Here is a 19,448-nt window from a genome sequence, read left to right on the forward strand (position 1 = left end):
CTGGGCTCATGGTTTATAAGGCTTTCAGATTGTTTTTATTTTTAAGACAAATCATTGCAGCCAAGGATTCCTTGACTCATCATCATCCTCGTTCTCATCATCATCATCACTAGAACCAGAATAAGTGATTATCAGACCTTCCCTGTTATCAAAAGATGACCCATAATTTAATGTATTTTAATTAGTTCATGATAGTAATGTTATCTGTGATAATTTTACGCTACTACTATAATAATAATTTTAAAAAAATACTACATAAAGGTCAAAGGTAAATGGGCGTTTATTTAACCCACGTGATACCAACACAAGCGTCCTTCGTCCCCACCGAAATACTGCATACGTTCCACACGTTTTTCAGAAATAAAAGTTAGCTCGATTTTCAAACAATGCCGAAAGCCAAAAAGAAAAGTAAAAGAAACACGTTTGATTACAGTAAAGATAGAAAGAAACTGAAAAAGCAGTTTAAGAAAAGGGAAGCCCCGAGAATTGAGTGGTAAGTCGAAAATTGATTATGAATAGCAGTCGATGTTAGCAATGCTAACTCCTCGTTCTAGTAAGCTGTGATGCTAACGTTAGCTCATGTATCCAGTTTTGTCTGTGTGATTGAAATAGCTAGCCAACCTAGCTAGCTAACGTTACAAGAAAATGTTATCTGGTCTATTCCCGTGTTTATTATCGATGGTTGTCAAACTGGTGAAATAATAAACTAGTTTGATAGCTAACATTACTTGCTCTGGTCCAGCCAGGGCGTCGTTTGGCTGAACAGCTTTGATTCGTAACATTAATTATTCGGCTTAGTGACAGGCAGCTTCAATATACTTCTCACCAAAGCAAACCTATTGGTAGAGACAGTACTGAAGACCATTTGTCTGTATACGCAAGTTGGCATTTTTTTTAACTAAATACGACTTTTTTGAAAACTTTGTTTACCGCCAGACTAGTTATGATTGAATGTATATTTTACCAGGTAAGTTGACTGAAAACATAATCATTTACAACAACGACCTGGGGAATAGTTAAAGGGAGAGGCAGGGGGATGAAGCGCATGCATATTGGCTGAGAATGTTGCCAGAAGATACCAACCATACCTTTACACTGAGCTGCATTGGGGTCAAAACGCAATCATGGTTACATTCATATCCTATTTCAGATTTATCTGATAGAAATCCCTGATCACACTTATATGGGATGTCATGGCGACGTTGTCTAGCAAAGCTCATGCTAGAAACACGCTGATGAGTCTAACGCTGACCTGCGCATGTGCAGACCGACACTCCTTTAATATAATGTTTGACATTTAAACGTGTCACTTTCATGAGGCTGCCTTAATCGACATCTATGCCATCGGCGCCTGTGTAACCGGTGCTGTACTGCACCGCTGTAACTCTGAGTTGTGTGTGGTTGATTGAGACTATAGACGTGGACTTTGGAGATCAGGTAGTTTTAATTAAGCAGAATTCACTCCTCGCATCCAAAAGAAAATACAACATTTGTAGAGCACATGTTCTGCCAAGTGTCACCTCTTTCTCTCATAGTGCATCAAAAATATATTTTTTAATACAAAAATTAGTACAACCCCTCCTTATTATACATAACATATTTTACATAGATAAAACCACATACCTGCATCCAAAATAAAATAAAACATTTGTAGAGCACATGTTCTGCGACTTGTTGCCTCTTTCTACTACAGATGCACAATACAAGGGACTGGGATCATTCGAGGAGCTAGCCAACGTTCACACATACAATAGCCTGCTAATATTGTAGCTAGCTATTAACCACATGTTGAATTCAGAATGTTGATATCATCGTAAAAAGTACAATTACAAGTGCATCTTAACAATACCATCCACTTATGAGTAACCTCTAAATATACAATATTATTCATGAACAAAACATTGTGTATGACTTTGCCTACCTCTCCTGGGCTCAAATCATTTTGATGCACTGAGCACGCAGGGCAAAGTACACACTCCCCTACTCCTAGGATGCAGGCATGCATAATAACAAATCAACATGCCATATTAATATATGAACCTGGTGAAATTCACACAGTACTTTAACAACTGTTACACTCAGGAAACAGTGGGTTAACTACCTTGATCACGGGCAGAATGGCTTATTGTTTAACCTTGTCGGCTCAGGAATTCGATTCAGCAACCTTTCGGTTACTGGCCCAACACTCCTATCTGCCAGGCTACCTGCCGCCCCTTTGGAGCAGTGTGGATAAGTTCCGTTTTGGAGTACAGTGTAGAGGTCGACCGATTATGATTTTTCAACACCGTTAACGATTATTGGAGGACCAAAGAAAGCCAATACCAATTAATCTGCGGATTTATATTTATTTATTTGTAATGATGACAAATACGACAATACTGAATGAACACTTATTTTAATTTAATATAATACATCAATAAAATCTATTTAGCCTCAAATAATGAAACGTGTTCAATTTGGTTTAAATAATGCAAAAACAGTGTTGGAGGAGAAAGTGCAATATGTGCCATGTAAAAAAGCTAACGTTTAAGTTCCTTGCTCAGAACATGAGAACATGTGAAAGCTGGTGGTTCCTTTTAACATGAGTCTTCAATATTCCCAGTTAAGAAGTTTTAGGTTGTAGTTAATATAGGACTATTTCTCTCTATACCATTTGTATTTCATATAACTTTGACTATTGGATGTTCTTATAGGCACTATAGTATTGCCAGTGTAACAGTACAGCTTCCGTCCCTCTCTTCGCCCCTACCTGGTCTCGAACCAGTGACACATCGACAACAGCCACCCTCGAAGCATCGTTACCCATCGCTCCACAAAATCCGCGGCCCTTGCAGAGCAAGGGGAACAACTACTTCAAGGTCTCAGGGCGAGTGACGTCACCGATTTGAAAAGCTATTAATGCACACCCCGCTAACTAGCTAGCCATTACACATCGGTTACACCAGCCTAATCTCGGGAATTGATAGGCTTGAAACTCATAAACCGCTCAATGCTTGAAGCACAGCGAAGAGCTGCTGGCAAATGTTTGAATGAATGCTTACGACCCTGCTGCTGCCTACCACCGCTCAGTCAGACTGCTCTATCAAATATCAAATCATAGACTTAATTATAACATAACACACAGAAATGCGAGCCGTAGGTCATTAATATGGTCGAATCCGGAAACTATCATTTCGAAAAACAAAACGTTTATTCTTTCAGTGAAATATGGAACCGTTCTGTATTTTATCTAACGGGTGGCATTCCTAAGTCTAAATCTTGATGTTACATTACACATTCAATGTTAATACATAATTATGTCAAATTCTGGCAAATTAATTACTGTCTTTGTTATGAAGCAATGGACTTCACACAGTTCGCAACGAGCCAGGCAGCCCAAACTGCTGCATATACCGTGACTCTGCTTGCACGGAACGCAAGAGAAGTGACTCAATTTCTCTAGTTATAAGAAATTCATGTTAGCAGGCAATATTAACTAAATATGCAGCTTTAAAAATATATACTTGTGTATTGATTTTAAAGAAAGACATTGATATTTATGGTTAGGTACACATTGGTGCAACGACAGTGCTTTATTTGTGAATGCGCTTGTTAAATCATCACCCGTTTGGCGAAATAGGCTGTGATTCAATGAGAAATGAACAGGCATCGCATTATATGCAACGCAGGACAAGCTAGATAAACTAGTAATATTGTTAACCATGTGTAGTTAACTAGTTATTATGTTAAAATTGATTGTTTTTTTTATAAGATAAGTTCAACGCTAGCTAGCAACTTACTTTGGCTTCTTGCTGCACTCACCTAACAGGTAGTCAGCCTGCCATGCAGTCAACTCGTGGAGTGCAATGTAATCGGACACAATTGGTGTCCAAAAATATAGATTACCGATTGTTATGGAAACTTCAAATCGGCCCTAATTGATCGCCATTCCGATTAATCGGTCGACCTCTAGTACAGTGGCGTATCCCCATCTCTGCATTGAGGTACATTTTCAACCCATATCTCGAACCGGCTCCACAGTGTCTTATTAATGTAACCATTGCATTGCGACCCCAGTGCAGCTCCGTGTAAACAAGCATAACTATAGGTTTGGTATCTTCAGGCAAATTAGCATGCAGCTCATAGTACAGATCTGACGTGTGTGTGTGGACCAATAAGTCTTGGCTTAACAAAGTGCTAATGGCATACTTAATACATACAACACCCACTTATCAGAAATGTATGATCTAGCATGAGTGAATGGCTATAGTTGTGTAACTGTTTATTTCAAGTCCTCAGATCCGAAATGCCTGGAGTGACAAGAAGTCTGTGGCAAGGAACTTGCGAGACATGGGTCTGGCATTTGACCCTAACCGTGCCCTCCCAATTAAGACACTGACCGTGAGTTTATCCTGTCCATCATGGTGATATACTATACATTCACAAGTCATGGCCTAATCACTGAATTGTGATGTATAATTGACATGTCTGCAGTTTGCTACTGTGGAGAGAACTGAAGAAGCTCCCACCCTCAAATTTGTAAGGAAGCCATACGTTCTCAATGGTAAGGAACCATTAATCATTTCTTGTTGAACCTAAATCAACATTTGTTCTTTGTAATTTATAAATCCTTTTTTTATTGAACCTTTTATTTTACAAGGCAAGTCAGTTAAGAACAAATATATCTTATTTTACAATGACCACCTTACCTGGGCGACGCTGGGCCAATTGTGCGCCACCCTATGGGACTCCTGATCACGGCCGGTTGTGATACAGCCCGGGATAGAACCATGGTCTGTAGTGATGCCTCTAGCACTGAGATGCAGTGCCTTAGACCGTTGTGCAACTCTGGTGCCCCTATTAGATTTTATTAGAAGATCTTATCACTTAGACTCATGCATGATAATTTGTTTTCAACAGAACTTGTAGCAGAGGCCAATCTCCCAGAGAAAGACACAAAGACTTTATCCACAGACTTGATAGAGTACGTGCAGTACATGATCAGGGAACACAGCGAGAACTACGAGGTAAGTACAGCTGATGAGGAATTTCACCTCGCCTAACTTGATTCTCTCTGTACAGTAGTATTTCACAAAGGATGGGCTCGTATTCCTGTAGTTGCAGTGTATTGCCTTTGGGTCATAGCAATAACTACTGTATGCTCTTATGGGTATTGTGAGACCTCATTTTTATTTGTATTTTTTATCCCAACCTAATTTCTGCTTCTGTAGGCTATGGTCAGAGATGAGAAGAACTATTACCAGGACACGCCCTCGCAGATCAGGAGGAAAGTGGACCAGTATAAACGCTGCCATCCAGAGGAATACAACACCTTTGTGGAGTTTCTCAAAGGTGGGAAACCTGTTTCCACATAACTGGGCCTGTCTGTGGTGGTCAAAGATCTTCAATGTAGAGAGAGATCATTACTCTTCATCAGTGGAGGCAGTCGGAGTGCTGACTCACAATTATTTTGTTACTTTGATGGACAGAGGGAGTCATGGTGCATTCAGCAACTCTCCTTCAATCAGAATGGATGGTAAATTGTGATACTAGGAACTGTAAACATTTTAGAAAAAGACCAGACATTTTCAACATGCATAAAATCAAACTTTATTATATTTGTTCATACTTCCCATATGTATCCCAAAAATACAGTTACACAAATTCCATACAGTAAGAACATGTAAGACTGCTTTTGTAATGAAGTGAACATGTATATTTGTAATGGCAAATTCCACAGTTAGTGGTGAGACTAAGATTTTTCACTTTAAAAGTGCATGCCAAATGTAAACCAATGCTTGAAAAGTTAAACAACCCATACAACTGTGGGAGTTGTTAGATACTTTGGGATTTGGGCAATGAGGCCTGTCATACTTCCCCTGAGTCGGATGAACTCTTGGATACCATTGGTGTCTGCGTGTGGTTTAAAGGAAGTTGCTAACCATTGCTTCCATTGTGCTAACGCCAGTTAGCATTGGCTTGTGAAACTACCTCAAATCAAAGTTTCTGTCACGTGTGCCGAATACAAGAGGTAGAGTGAAATGCTTACTTATAGGCTCTAACCAATAGTGCAAAAAAGGTATTAGGTGAACAATAGGTAGACATTGATACATAAATGGTATCCACAAGTTCATTTAACTCTGGGGAAGTATATAACGGGCCTCACTGCCTAAATCCCTAAATATCTCTAACAATTCACTAGGAGTTTTATAAAAACCCATTTACTTGAACAGTGCAGATGCAAAGTTTGATAGACGTTTTTGTTCACTTGTCTGGAAATTGTTTAAAGTAGTCCTTGTGTATGTACGGTTCAACTTTGCAGTCACTTTTGTTTGGCATACATTTTAAAGTGGAAAACCTTAGTCTCGGCATCACTCTTAATGTGGAATTTCCCTAAGCCGTTAATGCATTTCCTTTTTTGAATAACAAGATATAAACATAGCATCGTTTGTGCAAAAGGTTAGAATGTCACTGCAAAAACAAAACGAAAAATAAGACATTGGAGTTAGTTAAATCTTTAAAGCAGCATAAATATTACAACTGAATACAACAGAAATGAAACATGGTCTAGATTATCAAGAAACAATGGCGATATCAAGGAGCAGGGATGGACACGGTTAATTGAATATCAGAACGGAAGTTAGAATACTATGTGTGTACATTTTTGAAGAGGGGGAAAATAATGACATTAAAAAGCTTTGTCTAAATGCAATTATCCATGTGACATTGTTACACCATGACATTTGAATTTTTTAATTTAATATAACTAAACTTCTGAATGCAGTTTGACAGTGTGAGCTACTGCTGCTTCAAACATATTGTGGCTGACAGGACATGGTAGCTTATAGTTTGTTGTGCACTGTAAACGTAGCCAACAGTTGATGCACAAAGTAATTGTTTCATTTAAGCTCATTTTCTCATGTTTCTTTTGACATGAAAAAGCATTTTATTTTCATAGCGCATTTTGCCTTCCAGTCAGCCATGACATCGGTAGCCTATGCTATTTTCCCCACTTCAAATAGTGATAACAGGTTCCACAAGGCCTGACACAGATCAATGCAAAACACTCACCATAACCTTTTTTTGAACAATCTATTCTATCATGTTGAACATCACTTACAGTGGGGCAAAAAGGTATTTAGTCAGCCACCAATTGTGCAAGTTCTCCCACTTAAAAAGATGAGGTCTGTAATTTATCATAGGTACACTTCAACTATGGCAGACAAAATGAGGGGAAAAAATCCAGAAAATCATATTGTAGGATTTTTAATGAATTTATTTACAAAATATGGTGGAAATTAAGTATTTGGTCAGTAACAAAAGTTTATCTCAATACTTTGTTATATACCCTTTGTTGGCAATGACAGGTCAAATGTTTTCTGTAAGTCTTCACACACTGTTGCTGGTATTTTGGCCCATTCATCCATGCAGATCTCCTCTAGAGCAGTGATGTTTTGGGGCTGTTGCTGGGCAACACGGACTTTCAACTCCCTCCAAAGATTTTCTATGGGGTTGAGATCTGGAGACTGGCTAGGCCACTCCAGGACCTTGAAATGCTTCTTACGAAGCCACTCCTTTGTTTCCTGGGTGGTGTGTTTGGGATCATTGTCATGCTGAAAGACCCAGCCACGTTTCATCTTCAATGCCCTTGCTGATGGTAGGCTTTGTTACTTTGGTCCCAGCTCTCTGCAGGTCATTCACTAGGTCTCCCCGTGTGGTTCTGGGATTTTTGCTCACCGTTCTTGTGATCATTTTGACCCCACGGGGTGCGATCTTGCGTGGAGCCCCAGATCGAGGGAGATTATCAGTGGTCTTGTATGTCTTCCATTTCCTAATAATTGCTCCCACAGTTGATTTCTTCAAACCAAGCTGCTTACCTATTGCAGGTCTACAATTTTGTTTCTGGTGTCCTTTGACAGCTCTTTGGTCTTGGCCATAGTGGAGTTTGGAGTGTGACTGTTTGAGGTTGTGGACAGGTGTCTTTTATACTGATAACAAGTTCAAACAGGTGCCATTAATACAGGTAATGAGTGGAGGACAGAGGAGCCTCTTAAAGAAGTTGTTACAGATCTGTGAGAGCCAGAAATCTTGCTTGTTTGTAGGTGACCAAATACTTATTGTCCATCATAATTTGCAAATAAATTCATAAAAAAAATCCTACAATGTGATTTTCTGGATTTTTTTTCTCATTTTGTCTGTCATAGTTGAAGTGTACCTATGAAATTACAGGCCTCTCATCTTTTTAAGTGGGAGAACTTGCACAACTGGTGGCTGACTAAATACTTTTTTGCCCCAATGTATTTCACTGTTGCTGACTGCTAGCCAAAAAACAACGGACCACTGCCAGCTGTTGTACCTGAATTTGCTTCATTCTGATTGGTCCAGAGATTCAAGAGCAACTTTTTGGGGTGAGGGGAATTGACAATCTGGAGATCTGGGAAAAAAATGCATGATTATTCATATAGTGCAATAATGTCATATGCCCATCCCTATCAAGGAGGGGTTTTCCTCATCTAAATATGTTTGAGCACATCAGGTTTGAATAGACAAGTTGGAAATATCACACATTCACAAGATTATACAGTGTACAATATTTTGTATAGTGACTAGATTTACTGTCTCGGAAAACAATGTTTTCAACAAATGGGAAATGTCTCCAATAAATCTAGCACTTGGTACATTGGATAAATTTGGTGAGATGTTGGACATGATATTCCATTAGGCTGACCAATAACCCTGAGCATTGCAGTTAAGAACCTTTTTAAAATAGTGTTTTATCAAGGCGGTCAGGAAACTGCATTCAGATGTCTGGAGTTAGCTTGTAGTGAAAATACCAACACATTAGCTGACCTATTTCAGTATGCTAGTCCTATCTGTTCTCGTCAATTATTTACAATCTCATTTCGGGGAGCAACCAAGTGCTTAATTGATGACTATTAAAGCATCTGGAATACCACACGGAGTACATACAGTAACGTAATAGTGGCAATAGTATCTGCTAAACTGAGCAGGTTGTGTTCAAACTAACCTACATTGGCACCGAGTTGGAAAAAAAACAGGTCCGCAAAGTCAATTCTACATGTCAGATAAGGACTGCTCAGCAAAACGGCTTCCTGTTTAACCACAATACAAGGATATATAAGCCTACCTAAAGATTTGTTTCCTCCTTAGTAGTTTATGTATTGATTTGATGGGTCAGAGATGGCAAGGAAAATTGTCCTTCCCCCAACTGGGTCCTTAAAGGGCCTGATTTCTTTAAATTGTGGGTAACGTTATAATTTTAACAACCACATTTCAGTTGAACAGTCAAACGAAACATCAGGTGGTGCCACTGCAGTAGAAACATGGAATTACTGGTCATTGATAAGGTTTAAGATCAGATTAAAAGGTATGTTTTGAATAAAAGCGGGCTACAAAACTGCTTCCTATAAGTGAAAACATGCACATTAAAATAAATTCCAACGTAGAGCATGAATTTCTCAGAACAAGTCATCTTAAAAACTGCACTCAGTTTACACCTATTAACATGGACTTGACTGCATCTTACCTACAATGAAATGTAACACTCAATCAAATGTATCATTTAAAGAGGATAAAATGCCATTTCGTTATTGACTGAATTGAGACTAGCTGACATGACATTGCCACAATAAGGAGCATTGAAGCTGTATTGTATTGACACTTATGCTACAATAAATGTAACAAGCTTCATGATTTGTAGCTAGATGCATGATCTACACTGAGTATACAAACCATTAAGAAAACCTTTTTCCATGACATACTGTCACCTGTTAAATCCACTTCAGTGTAGATGCAGGGGAGGAGACGGGATTAATGATTTTTAAGCCTTGAGACAGATTGTGTATGTGTGCCATTCAGAGGATGAATGGGCAAGACAAAATATTTAAGTGCCTTTTGAATGGAGTATAGTAGTAGGTACCAGACGCACCGGTTTGAGTGTCAAGAACTGCAACATTGGGTTTTTCACGCTCAAGTTTGCCATGTTGATGGTGTTCCTAATGTTTGGTATACTTTGTGTATATTGTTACTATTTAAGTGATTTAATGAAGTCCCTGACTCCCAGAGGGCCCTGAAGGATCTTCTCTAGTTCAAAAGTATTCACACGCAGTCATTGCTACTTGTACTTACACACTGGCTCACCCATGGGCCTCTCCCCATCCCACCTGCATGGTCAACCCCCAGTTCAACTCATCCTGTCCTAGGGAATCAAACGAGCTGTAGGATCAGGTCTTGGAAGGCCTGCAGATTGCGGGAGACAATCAGGCCGTCTGAGCCCAGCTGGGCAGCCAGGAGGAACAGCCTCCTATCGTCAGCCACCGCCCCCAGAGATAGGGCCTCATGGAGCTCCGACACACTCATGGCGTTGTGCTTGTCCTGGGGGGGAAGAAGACACACAGGACGGACAGTGAAGTCTACTGCCGAGTCACTCTGGGTTTAATGAGCCTCTGTTGAAATTACTAAATTGTAAATAAGAGTTTGACAATCTAAGCATTGATGTATTACAACACTGGTCATGACAGGCGTAATATCACATTTATAACAGTATTACAAATTATTTATAAACACAGCTCAAGTGATGTGTAGCTAACATGTACACACTAGAGAAACATTTATCCATGTCCAAGACACGTTGCCCACAGTAGGAACAACAAACGTGTTTCTATAGCAATGGAATAAGATTCCATTCGTTAGGTTGTCTGCCCAAAGACAGTATACGACAGCTCAATAGTCAAGGTCACCTGTTTGTTTCCCAGGACCACCACAGGAAGTTGTGAATCCAGTCTGAGAAGGCGATGCAGCTCAGCCTTGGCCTGTGGGAGACGTTTTCTGTCAGAGGAGTCAACCACGTACACCAGGACATGCGTCTTCCTCAGGTACTCGGTCCAGTACGTACGCAAATCCTCACCCCCTCCAACTAGAATACAGCAGACAGAGGTAGGTAGGCTGGTTACTTGAGTGTTGCTAGGCAAAAAGGTAGATGTATGAACTTGTGTTGTATACCTTGTTTTTCACACTACAAAAGGGCTAAATTAATTATTCCACTGAAGAAAAGGTAAATGGTGTGTGTTGTCCAAACGTATGACTGAGTCTAAGCAAAGGCACATGATTATAATGCTTTTGGTAAGGCCACTGGTATTTCAAGTGCCAAACTGATAGCTTAAAATGTGACATATTTTAAGGTCATAGAACCCCCTTAAAGCACTCTGCATGGAGTCTTACAGGCCAGTTGAATTGCACTGCAAGCATATGCAGAATTCTGGTGGTGTGCAAACTGCACAGCTTACTCTCAAGGAAATCCAGCTGACAGGCAGGGGCACTGAGGCTCATAAAGTTGAAGCCCCTGGTGGGGCGGCAGTGCCCTCTCTTGCCCCCGTCTCCAGCTGTCAGCCCCTGCAGGATACTGCTCTTCCCAGCACCGTCTAGGCCAAGGACAAGCACCTGGCGCTTTCCACGCTCCTCGTGCTCCTGCTCAACACACACAGCAGGAGGTCATCAGAACACCTGTTCTCAACATCAGCAACATGAAGTTACCTTATCCCATGTTACTTTTTTCTCAAGTTACAGGTATAGATAATTGTTACTCTTGTAAAGTGACGGTCTGCAATATGTTTTGTTTACATACAACAGCATTTTCACCATCTATCCCTGTAGGATTAACCGTGCACTATAGATACTGCTGCAATCACTTGCATTTTTGTGTGCAAAGCAGCGAGCAGCCTCTGTGACCCCCAAATCCCCAATAAGCTATCTACTTGGCCCACAATAACTGCATAAGCTCTTTGACCACTATGTAATGTTGTAATGAAACATAATTTTAGTTAAATCAACTCAAAACCATCTCATTGGTTTGTGAGTAGCACTCTGTAGGCGAGTGACACAGTCCTTGATTTAATTAATACCTTTGAAGCTCCTGAAAATCTTTTTCGACAATTTCAGGTAATGTCCTATGTCCCTATAGGCTATATTCAGAGGAAATGTTTCTATAGGAAATTATTATTATGATAGTGATACTACTTTGGAATGATTTGAATATATAAAACAACAATTTCCTTCAACATGAAAATGACTATATTTTCTTGTTGCTCTCTTGGACCCTAAACCTGAATGATTCCCATTATGTGCGTCAATCGTTATCACAACCCATCATCATCACCACCACAATGCAGTCAGATTGTCAGTTTGTGATCAACATGATCTGTGATGAAGGCTCAGCATTCATATCATATGTATTGTATGGGCTGGAAGACCACATCCACGTCCAGACAGAAGTGATTCGTTAAGTCCTCTCTTTGCGTTCGATGCCACTGGCGCCTATAGAACTTTCACTGCTCTGGCACATAAAGAATCCGGCGATAAACCTTTGAAAACTGTGCGTCTGGCCCACCGATGGCAACAGAGTCATAAACTTATGCCGACCGAACATTCCTAGATGGCAGAGAATAACAGTGTACCTCTTTTATCATGTAATATTCCGCTTCGGGAGACCATATTCGCCTTCTGTAGAAATAATTCAAGGCGATAAACAGCGCGGACCCGAAGGCAGCCACCGCGGCGGTGAGGGCGATGGATATGTGCCGAAGCAGAACCATGTGGCACTGCTTGAACGCCGTATAATGTCGTCTTCCTGGACACAGCAACCAAGAGCCAACGATGAACTGACCGAATGATTTCCACTGTAACCAGTGCACGTGATATCTCTTCCTTGTTTGTGTTGAAAAGAGCCCCGCCAGCGCCTTGTACCCTTCAATCCGTTGGATTCGTGACGGCAGTGTATGGGCTGGGCAACTGCTACTTGTGTGATGTGGATGAAGCCTCTGAGTTTTAATAATGTAATTGCAAAAGGGTATGTCGGTTCCCTTTTTAAAAAATGTTGCTAAATAATTGTGCCAAAATATTTCACATAAAGTGCAATGTACTACACATATTTTGTTTAACTTCGGACTGGAATTTATAATATTTAACGGCCTATAATGAATAAGACATTTCCAGTTGTGTTTGAAATGATTAATATTGTGTTTGAAATGAAATATTTAAAATAAATATTTGTAACCTAGAGTGAACAGTGTCAAAAACTGTCCATGGGAGGGCGTCGTGCACTTGTCTCAGAAGTTTTCCTCATGAAGTAGAACTAACAAACACAAAGCAACATTTATCACCAAGCAAAGTATTTAATTGTCTCGTGTGTGTCCGTCATTTATGACGTAAGCGTTACACATTATTGCACATTTAAAACCAGAAAAAAAACATTAATATTGTAGGAAACATTTGGTAGAATAAAATGCATGGCACAGGGCAGAGAAACACCTGTATGACGTCATTCAACAGCATCGCGAGCCTTCACGACCGACCGCGGCAAGCAGTACTCTGGAGGAGAGACTGCTGCCCCTTTAAGTAACAAACGATTACAAGTAAACAACTTCAATGAGGATTTATTGGAATTTTGCAGGAACATTTACCGTGAATGTGAAGATAACTGCATCTCAATTCTGTGGAACGGGGTAATTTTTGGGTAGCGCACGAGAGGGTTACTTGCTAGCTGACTGGTTAGCATCGTTCTCGCTAACTAAACATGGTGGCCAGTGAACGAAAAGAGCTCTAAAATATTTAAGAAAAGCTTATTGTTGAATGGTGAGACATTGTTGTAACCTTTTTACACATACTAAAAATATTGGCTGGATTTGCAGACTTCAAATGCACTTTTCGGTTAATCTGAATATCCCAAAAGGAGTCAAGCTGCCCCGACACAATTGCCATGCATTGGACAACCCGTTTGAAAAGTTATAATTAACGTTACGTTTTCGTTATGTTCTACAATGTATTATATATAGACGAACACAAACCTTGAACAACGATTTCAAATGCACATTAGGATTTCTCTCGTGGAACAAACACCACTCTCTCAATTCCAATGTGACCATGGTTGTAACATTGTTACTGAGCTGAGATAACGGCTACAAAATAACCTTTTTATTCTGCAGAGAAATCATTTGCTCATCTGTACTGGAAATATTGTTTGATTAAGGAAATTACCACTGTTTGGCAAACATTTCTACTCGTACTGAGAACATGCACTGCGAGACGTTATGGATTATCACGTAGTCCGACACGCACACAATCCAGAATTTGGGAATTGGAACCAAGTGATGGTTTTCAGATTTGGGATTTTAAGATGCTTCACACAAGACATTGTTTACCTTCAATAGAATTTAGAGGACTTGCAGAGAAAATTACATGGAGACTCGTCTGACATGCCAAGGAAGGAGTTACCACTACCAGAGGGTTGGGAAGAAGCCCGGGATTTTGACGGGAAAGTCTACTTTATCGACCACATCAAACACGCTACTAGTTGGATTGATCCAAGAGACAGGTATGGTATTATATTGGGGGGGTGCATTTCTCATACCCTTGATGTACACGTATTTTGGTGAGTTTATCCACTGTTGCTTGATGGAACAGAGATGGACAGTATTTATGTTACATGTTTTTGAACTAAGTCTTTCATTACTAAGTCTTTCAATGTATTAAATTACACAATTTCAAAATACTTTTCTATACCATTTTTATAGCAGCTATCACCCCAAATGTACTCCATTGGTGTCAAGTGTGATGACACTATGTTGTGATAAAAGCATCTGCTATATATATGACAAATGTTATGTGAAAATTAACACTTGCAAAGCACACTGGATATTATTCTAATGATCTTTGTCCCCAAACAAGTCCACATTTTATTACAATACAAATTATTCGGACAATACACATTTGTGCCAATTTTGATTACATTTGGTTTAGTGGGTATTAACGGAACATAGGGTGGACCCCATTTACAGTACAAAGCATGCAGTGCTTAGAAGGACGTCATGAGAGGGAAATGAATTTGTACAGAAACACACTCAACCATAGACTGGAACTAATATCATTTTACCAGTTACTTGAGTCCCCCCAGACTTTGACACAAAATCTCTTTAAAAGCTTAATTCTGGAATGCTTGAGATTATGGGAGTTTTTATGGTTTTATTATGCTTTGTTTTAGGATAAGGATAGGCTTTAATATTATATTGCAAGATTTGAAAATAGGCTTTGTGTCAAAAGCCAGTCCTGTTTTCCCTTGGTTGCCGTCATTATTGCAGTCCTCATTATAAGACCAAGAACATGACAGACACAAGGTCACCAATCTGCCCACCTCCCTGGTGAATTGCCACAGGTTGGCTTGGTAGAAGCAAGAACAAGATGGCAAGAACAAACCTTAACAGACATTCCTAAAACGCACAGCTGAGGAGGGTTGAGCACAGAGGCTGGTAAAGTAAAGACTGATGATTTAAAATCCCTTTCACTGCTTGCCAAGGTGCACAGGATCAAAATGCAGCATGAGGCCCTGAAAACTTGCAACTAGCATGTGGAAACCAGTGTCAGTACCAGAATGGATTCATGTATAACCTCTCAATTTCTGGAGTCATGCATGCATTTCTTTACAACAACGACAACAATGGGAGGCGAGGGGTTAAGTCAAGTGAGGAACATAGACCCTTTACAGTGACAGGCTGTCTACTGTACTTCATAGGCCCATCTCCTAAACTGTTCACTGGTCTGTTGGGGCACAGTAGAATGAAGCCAGCCCAGAATACTAAAACTGAGATGAGCCAGTCATTCTCAAATTAGTGGACTCGGGACTGAAATAACCTGACATCCATACTGGCCCAAAACTGTCATTGGACTTTCACATCTCTTTCCACTGCAGTTAAGCACTAGGACATTACTGTAGCCTTGCTAAGAAACAGCTGATGCAGAGTTATGTTTTTATTTTATGTTTACCTTTATTTAACTAGGCAAGTCAGTTAACAACACATTCTTATTTTCAATGATGGCCTAGGATCCACAGCCTAGGAAGACAGCCTAGCATCCTAGGAACAGCGGGTTAACTGCCTTGTTCAGAGGCAGAACAACATTTTTTTTTTTACCTTGTCAGTTTGGGGATTCGATCTTGCAATCTTTCAGTTACTAGACCAACGCTCTAACCACTAGGCTACCTGCTGCCTCCTGATCATGATAATGAATTCCCATTAGACTGGGCAGCCCTATTGGTGGAAAATGTGCTGCCTCAAACTCATTTTTATTGGCTGGGCCTAGCTACCCAGTGGGTGGGCCTGGCTCCCAATATACTAATTTCCTTATATGAACTGTAACTCAGTGAAATCTTTCTAAATGTTGTATGTTGCGTTTTATATTTTTTTTCAGTATGCATGCATACATGCATCTAATGAGCCCCTGCCATGTCAGTATCTCTTGGCTGCATTCGCATACCTCAGCCAGCCATATTGTTTATCCACCCTCATGGTGACGCACCCAACCCATTCTGTCAGGTGAATGGAATGTTATCTCCCAGATACTGAGCCGTTGCCAGGGGGGAGCTGAAGCAACTAGCAGCTCTACTTTATTGTTGGACCTTGAGCTCTATGAAATGTAGGTTGGAGCCTCATAAATTTGACTTGAGGAATGTATAGTGCTTTGACTGAAAGTCTCTGACTCAGTTATGCTCCCGCATGTTTGCATTCGGCTGCACGCTTTGTCGCTTTGCGTTAGGGCATGGGCCAGGGTGTTTGACTTTGTTTGCGAACCTGTCTATTGTTTTTCACCACCGACATTCACTCAACTAACTTGTAATACTGCTGCTCACCAGGAAATGCCAGACCCCCGGTCTTTGTGTGAAACACTTAGCTAGAGGTTAAACCTGTAGAATCATCAACTAGGGCCTCAGAAAGCCGCTCTCGCTATATAGGCCCACAACCAGTATTGTAAGGATCTCACACAGTTCAACAAAAATAGAATGTTGATCAACCCTGCCCTCCAGGGGAGTGCTTTCCTAATGTGTGGTTATGGCTGGTATTTCCTGGATCACACAGGTTATGGATAACGCTGTAAAGAAACAGAATTTATTTTATCTTGTGGGTCACAAAAGACAATTATAGTAGTCTTAGGTGTGTCACTCACTACCTAAAATTGTGTTATTTAAGATTCTTCACCGTCTGAAGAGATGAAGAGATGTCTAGCCTGGTGTCGTCCTATTCAGACAGACTGGAAGAGGTCTTGCATTCCAATGAACAACCAGTGAGTGCCTCACGCTATGCTCTGGGCCTAATTAAAGCCCTCTGGTTGGTCGAATGAGACAGTGAGTCAGCTGTACTCGGAGGGAAATGATGATGAGTTGGGCCATCAGCTCAGAGTGATTTAAGGGTTGGATTTGCAGGGGTGAGAGGACAGCTACAGTGGAATTAATCAAATAATATGATGCGCACACGGTCACTCAAAGGACCCTGCAGCAGCAGCCAGCTTTTGGGGGATATGTGTTTGTTTTCAACAAAGCCTTTTCCTTTGAGAGATACATTTAGAACGGGGCTAAGGGGGTCTTTGCAGGCCCTTTTTAATTATGCATAAAGTGAAAAAGGAACCTGTTCGGTTTCACCCTGAACAAAAGGCTCTGTGAGGATGGTAATATCTTCAGTCTGCAGAAAAGAGTTTGAGCAAGACAAGTTTTCCTATACTCTTAGAAAAAAGGCTTCCAAAAGGGTTCTTCGGATGTCCCCATAGGAGAACACTTTTGGGTTCCAGGGAGAACCCTCTTGTGGAAGGGTTCTACCTGGAACCAAAAGGGTTCTACCTAAGGGGAAAGCCGAATAACCCCTTTAGGTTCTAGATAACACATTTTCCTAAAAGTGTACATGCCGGCTTTGCCGCTGATAACTCTGTCAAAAATGTTAACATTAGCATAATTTGTATTCTGTCCTTTAGCACAGGGTTTTATATTATAGGAGCTATGCGAAGAATTAGGATTCAATTGTGATCCTGGTTGTGCCAAGTTAGAGCAGCATGGAAAAGACAATCGTAGCCTATCCAAATCAGCTAATGTAAAGACCCAGAGAGGCTGATTTTTGGACCGTTACTCAGCAAATAGGCCCCTTCACTTTTTTCGTTAGCACATTGGTCCTGTTGGTGAGTGCTTTGAGGTGCTTTGTGTGTGGTGGCCACTGAGGTCCTCCTGGATCTCCTGTGATCCAGAACTCTGGCCTTGTGTTGGAAGGCCTGGATTGGTTGCCTCAGAAACCTCCAGGCGATGTGTTAACTCTACTTGTGGAATGCCAGGCCCCAGCTTCCGGCTATTGTGCTTTGCAAGCCAGAGGTGAATAGCGACCCATTCTAACTAGACCCCCCCCCTATTAGAGAGAGACACACACACACAGCAATGGTGGTAGCCCCCAAATTATCTATCTTGACATATACTCTGGATGGCCCACTATCTTGGCATGGTCATCCTGATTTTACTTTTGCTGTGACACCTCTCTAATTTTTACCATCAGTTGACTGTTTATTGTGTGTGATTTTTCAGGCAGACTAAACCTCTGACATTTGCTGACTGCATTGGAGATGAGCTGCCTGTGGGTTGGGAGGAGGCCTACGACCCCAATGTCGGGGCCTACTATGTGGATCATAACACAAGTGAGTCCAGATATACAATACTCCATAACTAAAGCTTCCTGCACCCATATTCATCACACATTTGTGGGAAAAACATGACCGGTCAAATCATGATCCAAAATTGTGATTAGCAAAAAATATTATCACATCCATTCTTGTTTCTTATGTTCTGTCTCCCTGTCCTCTCCAATTGATCCATCTTTCCTCATCCCCTTCTCTTCCCCCATCAGAGAGCACTCAGCTGGAGGACCCGCGGGCCCAGTGGCAGCGGGAGCAGGAGGTCATGCTGCGGGAGTACCTGGACGTGGCCAAGGACGCGCTGAGTGCCCAGAAGGAGATTTACCAGGTGAAGGAGCAGCGCCTGCGCCTGGCCCAGCAAGAGTACCTCCAGCTCAACAACGCCTGGAGGGACAGGTCCACCTCCCAGACCAGCTGTAAGGACCGGGACAAGCCAGGGGAGACAGGGTTATTGGGTGACCGAAGGGGCTAGGTGGCAATGGGGAAGAGAACTAGAGTGATAGGGGTAGTCTTTTATAAGACCAGTCTCTTAGTCTTCTGAGTGATGCAAAGCGTTTGACATTTCTGTTGGGTAGGTGCAAATACATTTGATCATAGAATTGCAGCTCATCATAGTTTACTCAAGTTGTCAGTTATAAAACATTTAAAATAAAGTTTTAATACACGCTACAATACTTAACTTGACTCCATTCCTAAGCCTAATCCTCTGTTGTTCCTCAGACTTGAAGTGGTGATTTAAAGTACTTTGATAATATGTAGGGAATTGATGAGAAGGGCCTTGAAGTTGAATAAAGCGATGTAGTGGATTAGATAACACCCCGGCTCACCATCTCATCTTATCTTCCGCAGTGAATTCCAGATCATCCTCCAGCAGTAAATATGACCCAGAAATCCTCAAAGCCGAGATTGTCACTTCCAAAAGTAGGGTAAGAAACCACTCTTTCAAGTTTGACACGTTC

General features: G+C 40.9%; 3 protein-coding genes across 7 annotated transcripts in view; 2 read left to right on the forward strand and 1 right to left on the reverse strand.

Moving 5' to 3' along the window:
• Positions 1–299: 299 nt before the first annotated feature.
• LOC118390053 (nucleolar protein 16-like) lies at positions 300–6,691 on the forward strand. The gene is made up of 5 exons (XM_035780211.2): positions 300–493; positions 4,272–4,380; positions 4,474–4,543; positions 4,900–5,006; positions 5,211–6,691. Exons 1-5 carry the CDS (start codon positions 387–389, stop codon positions 5,352–5,354), a joined length of 537 nt encoding a protein of 178 aa, XP_035636104.1. The 5' UTR covers positions 300–386; the 3' UTR covers positions 5,355–6,691.
• On the reverse strand, positions 5,565–12,929 carry arl10 (ADP-ribosylation factor-like 10). Of its 2 annotated transcripts, XR_004826902.2 has the most exons (5): positions 12,453–12,929; positions 11,286–11,466; positions 10,740–10,915; positions 10,129–10,374; positions 5,565–8,413 (listed from the first exon to the last, which is right to left on the reverse strand). XR_004826902.2 is itself a non-coding variant. In XM_035780212.2 (4 exons), the coding sequence occupies exons 1-4, from the start codon at positions 12,588–12,590 to the stop codon at positions 10,207–10,209; spliced, it is 663 nt and encodes a 220-aa protein (XP_035636105.1). In that variant the 5' UTR covers positions 12,591–12,929; the 3' UTR covers positions 5,565–10,206. The 2 variants fall into 2 exon arrangements, 1 of the variants encoding a protein (XP_035636105.1); XM_035780212.2 differs by having other exon boundaries at positions 5,565–10,374.
• A 282-nt stretch (positions 12,930–13,211) lies between these two features.
• Positions 13,212–19,448, forward strand: part of LOC118390056 (protein KIBRA-like) — a 41,466-nt gene continuing 35,229 nt past the window's right edge. Inside the window, exons 1-5 of one of the 4 annotated variants that reach the window (XM_052456987.1) lie at positions 13,212–13,629; positions 14,205–14,368; positions 18,383–18,492; positions 18,702–18,905; positions 19,339–19,415. In XM_052456987.1, coding sequence (XP_052312947.1) covers positions 13,627–13,629; positions 14,205–14,368; positions 18,383–18,492; positions 18,702–18,905; positions 19,339–19,415 — 558 coding nt within the window. In that variant the 5' untranslated portion in view covers positions 13,212–13,626. Of the gene's footprint in view, positions 14,369–17,011; positions 17,107–18,382; positions 18,493–18,701; positions 18,906–19,338; positions 19,416–19,448 lie in introns of those variants that run through there. The other 3 variants (XM_052456986.1, XM_035780217.2, XM_052456988.1) reach the window with 3 other exon arrangements.

The sequence above is a fragment of the Oncorhynchus keta genome, chromosome 11 (assembly GCF_023373465.1).
Source record: "Oncorhynchus keta strain PuntledgeMale-10-30-2019 chromosome 11, Oket_V2, whole genome shotgun sequence".
NCBI lineage: Eukaryota > Metazoa > Chordata > Actinopteri > Salmoniformes > Salmonidae > Oncorhynchus > Oncorhynchus keta.

Excerpts from the sequence above, each read along its gene's own strand:
- LOC118390053 (XM_035780211.2), top strand. The coding sequence starts at position 387 with ATGCCGAAAGCCAAAAAGAAAAGTAAAAGAAACACGTTTGATTACAGT. Across the intron at positions 4,544-4,899 it reads GAAGCCATACGTTCTCAATG|AACTTGTAGCAGAGGCCAAT; the intron begins GTAAGGAACCAT and ends TGTTTTCAACAG. Across the intron at positions 5,007-5,210 it reads AACACAGCGAGAACTACGAG|GCTATGGTCAGAGATGAGAA; the intron begins GTAAGTACAGCT and ends CTGCTTCTGTAG.
- arl10 (XM_035780212.2), bottom strand. The coding sequence starts at position 12,590 with ATGGTTCTGCTTCGGCACATATCCATCGCCCTCACCGCCGCGGTGGCT. Across the intron at positions 10,916-11,285 it reads TCAGCTGGATTTCCTTGAGA|TTGGAGGGGGTGAGGATTTG; the intron begins GTAAGCTGTGCA and ends GCTGTATTCTAG. Across the intron at positions 10,375-10,739 it reads TGGTCCTGGGAAACAAACAG|GACAAGCACAACGCCATGAG; the intron begins GTGACCTTGACT and ends CTTCCCCCCCAG.